This window comes from Sorex araneus, chromosome 1 (assembly GCF_027595985.1).
Source record: "Sorex araneus isolate mSorAra2 chromosome 1, mSorAra2.pri, whole genome shotgun sequence".
In the NCBI taxonomy this organism is placed as follows: domain Eukaryota; kingdom Metazoa; phylum Chordata; class Mammalia; order Eulipotyphla; family Soricidae; genus Sorex; species Sorex araneus.
The window spans coordinates 254,743,969-254,755,723 of NC_073302.1; the positions used below are offsets into that span (position 1 = coordinate 254,743,969).

General features: G+C 33.5%; 1 protein-coding gene across 4 annotated transcripts in view; it reads left to right on the forward strand.

Annotated features, from left to right (window-relative positions):
* Nucleotides 1-10,343, forward strand: part of PCDH17 (protocadherin 17) — a 95,155-nt gene extending 84,812 nt beyond the window's left edge. For all 4 annotated transcript variants that reach the window (XM_055123747.1, XM_055123729.1, XM_055123723.1 and 1 more), the window contains one exon: nucleotides 5,611-10,343. In XM_055123747.1, coding sequence (XP_054979722.1) covers nucleotides 5,611-6,293 — 683 coding nt within the window. In that variant the 3' untranslated portion in view covers nucleotides 6,294-10,343. The remainder of the gene's footprint in view (nucleotides 1-5,610) is intronic.
* The last annotated feature ends 1,412 nt before the right edge of the window (nucleotides 10,344-11,755 follow it).

The following is an 11,755-nucleotide window of genomic DNA, read 5'->3' on the forward strand; positions in this document are numbered from 1 at the left end:
CAAGTGCAGATATTTTAGTTAATCTCCCGAACTCTTGTGCCAGCCATAAATAGAGATAGGTGCTTGCTCTATGCTTTTCCAGACAGCTAATTAGGTGTTATGAAAGCTTACGTTGGTGAAAGAAGGTGAATTGGAAATAAAAAATAAAAATGTGAACAAATAAGAAAAAAACGGACTTCCATTTATAGAGTTGTCTACTTGGAAACAACTCTAATTTTAAGATGCTGTTAGAAACAGTAACAAAGTAACAACCACAATACTAATAGAAGAGCACCATTCCTGTTTAAAGTTATTTATTTACAAAGCAGAAATAAAACCATTTTTGCTGACAATCACAAGTAGAGAAATCTCTCAAATATTTCTCTCCCATGGCTGCGGCATTTTAGAACTTTCTCATTGATACCCTGACTAAATAAATTTTGATCTTCAAACTTCTAAGACACAGATATTTATTTTTTATTATAAAAATTCAATTAAATGCATATTTGAATGCCTAAAGCTAGAAATGTTATGCATGATTCCAGATGTATAAATATGTGAGCTCCCAAGGCAGCCAGCAAATTTAAACGAAAGGAGAAAATCCTTTTATGTTTTCTAATATTTCCCTAAGTGGTAACAAATTAGTTGCCAAGTACCTCTCTTTGGGTGGTGTAGTACAGTGCTTTGAAGACAAAAACAATAAACTTGATTTGGAATTTGTGATAAATTCTTGCCTGAGAGTAAAACAGAATAGAATAAAGGATTTTTTTTTCTGAAATAGAAATTATGAACTGATTTCTCAACATTTTTTTACAGCATATATTAGTAAGACTAACATAAAAGAAATTCCCCCTGACTTCCAAAACAACTTTTCTCCACAAAGTCCCCTTTAATCTTTATTAATCCTTGCTAGTGTTCTGGCTTCACAGTTTAATCTAATGCATAATAGTTGTTGGCATTTTACCCATCTTTGAAATGGCTACACACTCACTAGTATAAAGACATTACAACATAAAATCTTATTGTAAACATAAAATTATAGTAGCTTTTGGGGAAGATTATCAAAATTCAGCAATTTAAAGGCATTTAATTTTATGTATTGCCAAAATATTTTTCCTTATATGATATAATTTAGAATAATTCCACGGTGATAGTTCCTTTGAAGGTATATTTTGTCACTAAAATGATAGCTTGCCTAATATCAAAGATTAACTTATTAAATTTCTTAGTTTAGGATAAAAAAGATAGAGCAAAGGCTTTCAGATGTTATCCACTATGACTATGGAGATTCCAGGTGTGTTTTTGTCTAAATCAATGTAAATTGTATAAAATTATAAAATTATAGGTATTTGGGAAATCATAGATTTTATACTACATTTTTCCCATTAGGGCAAAAGGAAAGACAGGGGTGTTTTATATTAATGAATTTAGTTTTAGATTTTTACACACATATGTGCTTTATAAATAAATAACGTATTTTTTTGATAGTATGGATGCTGCTATTTTCTGGCCATATTATTGATTCATTTGTGTTTCTTTATGGCAGTTGCTGGTGGTTTATCTTCAGAAATGCATTGTACCTGCATTTCAGTGGGTTTTTTTAGTCAGAATTACAGCTCAAAGATTTGAGAGCACACATTGTCTAAGGGAGGCCGGGGTTTGATTCCTGACACTGTACACACGTTTCACAGAGCACTACTAGAGTGACTCTCAAGTATTGCTGGTTGTGGCCAAAACCAAGATTTGAACTACTGGTGACAGCTCAAGTTGTCACATAATATGTGACAATAAGAATTATTACCTTTACGTTTGTGTGTGTTTGTGCAGGGAGGGGTATTTATGGTATAGTTAACTGCAAGAACTATAATTGATTAACTTTATAAATCTAACAAATCATATAAATTGGGGTGCATAAGATGAAACTCATTAAGCTTACTATTTTTAGATAGCTTCCTTTTTAAAATAGTATTACAGCCAGATATAGCAACAGGAGTGTAGAGGGATTCTCAATACTAAAGAATTTAAATGTATGTTATTGTCACATGATCCTTCTATGAGTCATATATTTAAGGAATTAGACACTGCAACTTTCCCTATTGCCAGAATACCCGAGATGTCCATTGTTGGCATTTCAAAATTATCTTCTCTTTGCAATATAATTATACTAATATCTTTCTTTGTCTTATCTGCATATCACTTAGATTATGTGATCTTACTTACACATAAGAAAAGATGTATTCTCAGAAAGGGTAATAATCTTATGTTGAGGGAAGAATGAAAATGAGAGTAGATAGTTTCTTTACCATTCCAGATTGGTTTCAAAGAAAAAAATGAATTTTGAATCAATATTTTTACTTTGATTTCTTATGCCATGTCCACTTATCTCTGAATCTATTTGCTGGTACAAATATGTAATATGTGCAAATAGTAAGTATCTAGGTAATTTGCTATTTTGTATTGCTATAGCTTGTAATTTGACACATCTATTCTGGGATCCAGTATCCCTAAGGAACATAGAAGTTTGTTTATCTACCTTTATTTCTCCAGAACTTGAGAAAAAATGCACTATTTTTGTATATACTTTATATTACGTGTACTAAGCTTACTGAAGGGATTTTTTAAATGCATAATATAAGAAACAGGACAAAAATCCTACCAATGCAAATCACAGTTTAATCTTATGCATAGTAGTTGTCATTTTACTTATCTTTGAAATGGCTATACACTCACTAGTATAAAGACATTACAACATTAAAATCTCATTGTAGACATAAACTTATAGTAACTTTTGGGAAAAATGATTAAAATTTAGCAATTTAAAGGCATTTAATTTTAAATATTGCCAAAATATGTTTTCTTTTCATAGATAAAATTTAGAATAATTCCACTGTAATAGTTCCTTTGAAGGTATATTTTTGTCACAACATGACAGCTTGCCTAATATAAAAGATTAACTTATTAAACTTCTTAGTGTAGAATAGAAAAAAAAAGATAGAGCAAGTGCTTTCAAATGTCTCCACTGTGACTATAGAGATTCCAGGTGTCTTTCTTGAACTTCCACCTTCATTTCTACACTCCACCCCATTCTTGCCTTTCCTTCCTGCTTCTCTTCCTCTGTTTCCTTCACAGTGCTTTTATTCTATCCCCTTTTTGCTTCCATTTATATCTTGTCCATTGTTTTATATAATTATTTACTATATAATACCATTGTGTCTTGTGTGTACCGATTTATCTACTTATTAGTTACTTTTAAATTAACTCCACTTACTCATAAGTTCTTGTATAACCCTTAAATGCTATAGTTCACTTTGTGCTCATAAATCTCTGCTGCTTTTACAAAAGTGCCTATTTGATTTTCTTCACTATTCTGTGAATGGCTTCCATCAAAATTGCAGGCTAATCTCAAGGTGAACAGCTTATAATATATCATAATCAATACTCAAAATGCATTCCCTAGGATGTGACATAAAGGAGTCAAGTAAAGAGCTACAGATTTTCAGCAGCAAAGTGCAAACAATCATTTTATGTTGATGGTTTCAAATTGAAGGTCGATTTATACTTTCATACATCTGCATTATTCTGTCTCCTTCACCGACTTCTTAAATTCTTATCGAATTCACTCAATGCTAGGCTGTCAAAATTGTTAATATGGAGGGTCTGTCAATATTGTAATAGTGTTAGTATTTTAAAGATGGTGTATGTGCTGTAAGTAATTTTTTTGAAAATCACTGATCTAAAAGATGCAAGAATATAACCAAGTAAAATAGATATTAAGATTTCTATCTTTGAATGATACGACACTAACAACCAGTGACAAGATGGAGAGGTAGTATTTCTGTTTCCACTCAAAATAGAGAAAGAAAGCAGTTACTTTATATGATATTTTTATGTCTTTTTGTTTTTTAAATCTCTTCTATACTATAAATTCATATATGAAGCTTTCCTGGACAATATTTTATGTCTGTGCTGCTTCTGTGCTGTCTTGTCCATATGTCACCAGTCTTTCCCATCATAGTATTCAAGTGTGTGGGTGGACAGTTGAACCTGAGGTTACATTTCAGCGTTCTTTGCTTGTATTACATGATTAGCTAAATCTATTTCATTCACTTATAGATAAACATATTTTTAAAGCATGACAGAATTAAGAGAGACAAACTACTTAGTGCATTTTTCTAACATTTCACAAGTGTGAATGACACATGCTATGAAATATCATGGTATTTTTGTTCTGTCAAGACACCATTTTGATTTCTTTTTAAGATTTTTGTCTTATATGAATATTTCATACTAAAAACTTTTGAGATAAAACAGGGTGTAGCTTTTTTCTTTTTGGATAAGGAATTATATATGTGTTTTATCTATAAGCAAAAAATAATATATGACTTTGAAAAGTAATTTATTAGCCTAACAAGATTATTAATTTTGATGTTTTCAATTCTAATTTCTTTTTTTCTAGACTCTCTTTTCTTCTTCAACAGGACATTATAAATATGTAGTGATCCTCTTACATCAATTAAAAGGCAATCTTCTAAGTTTTTAAATGTGTAAGGAATTCTAATCCCTTCAATAATATATAAAATGTAAATATCCTTTTCTGATAATAAATGGTTCCTAATTTAAAAAGGATCATTAAGTAGGAGAGGAACAGTCATTTGTAGATGAAAGGGACAACTGGGAAGATGCAGTTCAAAGTTGCAGTTTAAAATATTAGGGTCATTCAAGTATGCAGCTGTTATCATAATGAAGGAATTTTCTTTTATATTTTCTTGTTCAGCATGTTTGAAATAGGAATCATTAAAAAACACTTTATTTAGAATTTCTCTATATGCCTATTCGCGAAGGATAGAAGCAAAATTTCTCACAGAAACCATTATTGTTTGAAATAGGAAATCGTGATTTGTCATTCAATCTCAACTATATCTGTTGACTAAATCCGTTTTCACCTACTTACACCAAAAACAAAAGCTGAAGTGAAGAAAACTGATTGCATGATCCATACGCATATCTAATAAAATAGGAATGTGCACTTTTGACAGGCTTATTCATAACACATTCAGAGAGAAAATTCCATTTGCTACTCTCAGTAGGAAAAGCAGGCTTTTAAAGGAAACCTTTTATTTCATGACTGTCACCAAAATAACAATTACAGACAAAATAGGGATAAAACAGGGAGGGGTGAAAAAAAAAACAACTGCAGTTTAGGACTTGTTGCGCAAACTCTCAATCCAGATTTTGTCCTGATATTTGATTTGGAAAATAATCCTCATAATCATTTTTGAAGTTCCCTGTCTCCTAGATGGGGTTTTTAGAACAAAGACTAACTGATATCCCCATGAGATTAGTTTACAGTGATGTTGTATTCTACTGTGAATGATTCTCCAATGGCCACTTTTTACTTCTTCCCCTAGGCTATGGGAATTCGTTAATATCTAGAGAATACACTTAAATAAAACCATTGTCTCAACCAGCAGGTTTATGCAACCCTCCTGAAATGTTTTAATTATTGTTTTCTTTTCCTTTTTAATTAAGAGACCAGAGGTCAAGTAAGCCCACTGAGAGCTGATGGCAGCCTCTAGAAATTTAAAGGCAACCCTAATGATTGGATTTGTTGTTTTCTCTCTTGTTTTGCAGAACCAGAGGAGTGTGTTAATTGCACAGATGAATGCCGAGTGCTTGGTCATTCTGATAGGTGTTGGATGCCACAGTTCCCTGCAGCCAATCAGGCTGAAAATGCAGATTACCGCACAAATCTCTTTGTACCCACAGTCGAAGCTAATATTGAGACTGAGACTTATGAAACTGTGAATCCCACTGGGAAAAAGACTTTTTGTACATTTGGAAAAGACAAGCGAGAGCACACTATTCTCATTGCCAATGTTAAACCTTATTTAAAAGCCAAACGTGCCCTGAGCCCTCTCCTCCAGGAGGTCCCTTCTGCATCCAGCAGCCCCACCAAGGCATGCATTGAGCCTTGCACCTCAACGAAAGGCTCTCTGGATGGCTGTGAAGCAAAAGCTGGGGCCCTGGCCGAAGCAAGCAGCCAATACTTGCCCACTGACAGTCAGTATCTGTCACCCAGCAAGCAACCGAGAGACCCGCCCTTCATGGCATCAGATCAGATGGCCAGGGTCTTCGCAGATGTGCATTCCAGAGGCAGCCGGGATTCCAGCGAGATGGGCGCTGTTCTGGAGCAGCTGGAGCACCCCAGCAGGGATCTGGGCCGAGAATCTGTGGATGCCGAGGAGGTCGTGAGAGAAATTGACAAGCTGTTGCAGGACTGCCGGGGAAACGACCCTGTGGCTGTGAGAAAGTAAAAAAAAAAAAAAAAAAAAAAAAAAAAGCATTGGCATTTTCTTGTCTCTTCTGTTGATTTAAAAACGATCCCTTCTGGTGAGAACTCATTTTACAGGGATGAAGAAAGACCAATGCTGCTTTAAGGCTTTTAGTGAACATCTGAAGTGCCCACAAGTATGTTCTTTTCACTGCTGTTTCTTTTTCAGAGATAACAATGGTTTTATTATGACCAAACAGAGATCAGGACAGAATTAAGGAAGCTCAAAGAGAAAAAGAGAAAAGTGAGAAAAGAAAGAGGAGAGAAGAAAAAAGGAGGATGAGGAGGCGAGTTACCTTGTGACAATCTGATAGGAAGGTATACAGTATGAGAACGGAAGCGTTTCCGAATGCCCCCAAGACTGTCCTCGGTGATTTATGCTGACTTAACTGTTTACCTATAAACCCCATACAAAGCAGGGTCAGAATTTGTCATCTGTGGTGGATTTCTAGCTGACATCACAGGCTTCTACTGAAAAATCCTGAAAGACCTTGCAGTAGTCCAAGCTACACCAAACATTAACATATATTTGTGGTAAACATTTCTGTATAAAGTTACCTGCCACACACACATATAAACACAAAGAACATTCCATATCATTAGTCGGGAAAAAAGAATTTTTAAAAACTTGGTCATTTGTAAGACACCTCATGTCGTATAAAAGTTAAATGTAAAAAAAAATATAGTCCATTTTGTCCTGCACACACATAGACTGATTCATATCATTAAAGGAGAAGAAATTTTAAAGGTTTAAAATGCCTCTTCAGCATTTTAGTGTCCAACAAACATATAATAATGGGTAGGCATTAAATTTGACCTAGACAAGTTCTGAAAATAGCAGTTACAATTGAGTGATGATTATGCAGAGAAAATTAACAAGATTAATATATTGTATTCATTTGTGGACACTAAAATAGCTCAGGAAAGTAAAATGTCTTAGACATATACAAATCACATGACCATTTAAATGTGCAAATGTAAGAAGATTCAATGTGTTTACATCAAATGACATATTTTTATTGATTTATTGCAGATTCAGTGCATATGAGCCAAATTGTTGAGTGTATAAGAGCTATATTGTGTATTTTATTAAATTAATATATAGTTGTGTTGCAAAAATATTTGGGCTTATATTGTAAATGGCAAGTGTTGCCTCGGTAGCTGTCGAACTCTATGAGTTTTGTTTTTTCCTGCTTCCTTTTCCCCATGGAGTGTGGGAAGCAGTGCCTCAGAGCAAAGTCTCTTGTTTAATGTATAGTCTACCAAGTACTACAGTACATAATCTGTTCAAAATGTGTTTGAGTGAGCTGATGGAGCTAACTGAAAGGTCAAAAAATACATCCGTCAGTCATGGTTATGTGCAAGTCCTTGTAGAAGCTTTTATTAAAGTCATGCTAAATCACAAAAAATCACATTTGTACCAATACCTAAAACGTCACATTTTTTCAATAACATGCAATTTTGCCTGTGTAGATATCATGCTGTTGATTGGTTCTCAAAAGTATCTTAAGTGGTTCAAGATGTGTATTCCCATTAGATTTCAAAACCATGAAAAATGCTTTAATGCATGTGTGGTACCAGCACTGGTTACTTGCATTGTGTCGTGTTTTTAAGAGGTCTGGGTATTAACAAAATGTTTTTCCGTTTTCTCAATATCTTCTGCCTCTTTCACTTCGTGTTCTTTGAGAACAATGCACCTTCTATTCCTTCATTTAGTTGCACCTTTTCTTGTGACATTTAGCGGGTTTCAAACTTACTTCCATCTGAAGCTAGGAAACCTCAAATTTCAGGAATTGGGAAAAATAAAATTAGCACTTGCAGAAGTAGCAGCAGATGGGAAAATGCCTTGATTGACATTTTCCTTCAGCGTTTAAATTTTTTGGCATTTTACAGTTTCATGACAAATAGTTTCCAGCCCATACCTTAGAAAATGTGGTGCTGAGTTAAATAAAGGCTGTTTGTGCACTGGAGCAGAAAAATGCATTATTTGCAAACTGGTGGAGAATTCTGTGCCTTCTTTTCCGGCCACCAAGCCAGTGTAGAAACAGCATAAATGTCATAAAATCCTTATATTAAAAATACAAACAAAAGCAAACACATATTAAACTGAATTATGCTTTGGAAATTTAAACTTCCAAAAATTCTATTGAAAGTATTTCTGTCAAATGTTAAAGTTTTTGATTGTACCTCGTTTGCAAAATTGCTTTCAAAGGGAAAGTGGACAACTCGCATCAGCCTTATCCTCTTGAGAACTCTATTTGGTTCCTAGTAACAGCCTTCCCAAAGCTCTACTCTTGGTTTTTATTATCCGTAAATGTTTAAATTGGAAAAGGACGGAGCTTGTACATGTGAAACCTAATTGACTATATTTTGGACAATTTATGTATCTGAAATGTGTCGTCTTTGTTAGATGATGTTATTTTTTATTTTTATTTTTTATTTTTGGCCAGGAGACTACAGGTTGACTTAGCTTGATAGCGAAACTTTGATTGATTCTGATTTCCATTTAGTCTTATCAAGTGTTGCCTCTCTCTTCCTAGATGGATAGCCAATTGGTCAACTCTAAGGCAGTATATAAATGAAATCCACAAAGAGAGTAGGTTTTATTTTTAAAACAGTCTTAATGCTGAGTAACCAGTTGTCCAATTTATTATATGTGTCTGGAGACATTTAAAACATTGTAAGATTTAAAGAATTGGTTGTGCCAAGGTGTAAGGGATTTACCGTTAGGTTCTGTGTCATCAGTGATTAACTAGAGTTAGCTGTTTAACACATTACCTGTATTTAGTAGTGACTATTTATTTACAAGTTGGTGGTAGTTCAGCAACCAAGACTCTAAGCTTTTATAGTTGAGTTGAGGGAATTTCACTTTTATTCATTTGGCTGGCAACTGCCTTTTGTCACAGACCTCTGGTGCTTGGCTTCCAAGGAAGTCTCTGAGATGCCAAAATCAGCCCCTCTGGGGAGCAACTTGCACTAAAGGGTAATGCATGACCGAACAGTGATATTTCGAGGGGGTTCAGCATAATTCAGAATGTGAAATTTTTTTCTTAGTTCACACCTTCTAAATAATAATCCCTAAAAATTCCACACATTTGAAATAAATAATTTGATAAATATTTTGTCTTTTAGGTCCTTATGTAACTGAAGTCAAGCACAGAAAATTTATAGACGTTTTATTAAGAAAGTCATGGTTCTAAAAATTGTTTACTGATGAAATAAAATATTGATAATGAAACAATTTTTTTATTATTAATGATGAAAGATCTTTTGATCAAAAATAAAAGTAGTAAGAATCAGTGTTAGTTGTACCTATACCAAAGTAAACATTAAAGAGGCTTATCATGCAATTCCAAGAGTACTTTCATATTATTTCTTCAGCTGACTTACTTATCCTTCTGGCAAGCAATATATAGAGATTGGCTCACTACTCCATAAATTAATTCAATTTCTGGTTAGGAAATCGCCTTGTTTTGCTTTCCCAAATTAGCTGAGATCTTGTAAAACATGACTTCCCTTTAAAGGATCTAGGCACAGCTTGATTTAAAAACTGACGCCATAAAAAAAAAGTCATGTAGTAATAGAGCAGTATGCTTTATTAGAACCAGGTTAAAGCTGTTTGTTGCCTAATGGAGTAGAAGTTGCTGAGGTCAATAAGTAGACTGAGGTCTGGCATAGTATATGCCCACTCATTATTGTCTAATTATATTCTTTTGACAACAGACAGCATTTACCAGAGCATTAAATCAAATGAGAGTTTTGGCTATCAAGATGTGTTGATTGAAAACATAATTGAATGAGACCTGATTAAAGTCTGATTTTCCTGGTCCCAGTGTTTTGCAGGTTGGCTATTCCCATTTATCAGCCTCATGACTCCATAAGGTTCTTAGCTGCACCAAGTGATTGGTGAACAAGGACAACAACAAAAGCAGCATACATTGTATGGATTTATCTCAATGCTATTGTTTAATGGCTGTGTTTAATGTGACCTATCTGGAAAATGAGGACTCCGAATAAAAAACTATTACTAATAGACATGTTTCCTTCTCTTGAATTCATTAGTATACAAATGATGGGTTACGCACAGCATATCACAGGAACACCGATGATAATTATCTTAAAAAGCAACCACACATCAAAACTATTTTTCTGTTATTTTATAGCTAGTAAAATACAATTAAAATATGATTAAAATTTTATTTAATAATATTGTCAAAAGGTTTTCACTAGAAATGAGTTAACTGCCACAAAGTTACAATCTAACAAAACTTTGACTTAATATTTGCAGATAGTTTGTAGATAGCTTTGTAAAAGCTTTCTAAAGTACCTAAAAAAATGGTCTCTGATAGGTCCCCTCATAATGTTACAGAATCAATGAAAACATATTTGTGAATGACATTTAAGTAAACTCATGCTTATGTTGGAATCTTAAGATAGTAAATCACTTTTTCTACTAATTTAGCAAATGTCTGTTGATTAGGCACTGTGAGTTTGCCCTGAACTGTGATGTGTTTTAGTATAAATGATAATCATGGAATGATACTACTTCACAGTCAGTTCGGAGAAACAAATAGGTATGTCTGAACTTACTCTATATAAGTTGTACTTGCTCATTTGCATCGTACCTCAGTTACTCCAAACATGCCATATTTTTGTTCTATCAGTCTAAGGAAGTGGTGACTCCTAAATTATAAGCCTAAGAAATATTCTTCCTTTCAAATGTGTTTCTTTAAATTTTGCATTTCCTTTGAAGGTCTGACATGTATTAAGAAAAATGTATTGATTTTTTTCCATGTATAAGAAGATGTTTATGATTCAGAATCACTGAGGATTATGGCTAATCCAGAATCTTGGATTATGGCTAACCTAAACATTTTTTTATTCTTTATTTTGTTTTTTACTTTGTTTTGGTTTGTTTCGAGCACCAGTGCTACATAATGGCCTAAATTATAGGAAGTAAACTACCTGCAGCTTATCTTTTTAGTATTTAGAGTTTGTCCCTAGATGATAAATAGGAATTGGCATTATGTAGCCTTGACACTATTACCTTTCCATAATGGGAACAATTTCACTATTAAGAAAGAAAAAAAAAAAGCCAAGGATCCTATACACTGCTTTCAAGTGAGAGGAAAAAAGAGGCTGCTAATTAATTGACCAGAGTCAAAGGAGCACCTAGTCATTTAAAACAAACAAACAAAATCCCTCATTGTACTGCAATTTGAAGGAAGTCATGAATAAAATATATACTCACAAATTTATTTTATATCAATAAATTGCTAACTCCTCTCAATTGGAGTATTATGGTTTTCAAATAGGTGTGCATTCAAGATAAAAATTATTTGACTTTAGTAGAGAACAGTTCTTTTGGCATATGAGAAGAATGAATTCTGAAAGGTCACTATGGCATCACTATGACACAGAGAAATAGATCATCAAGCTAATGGG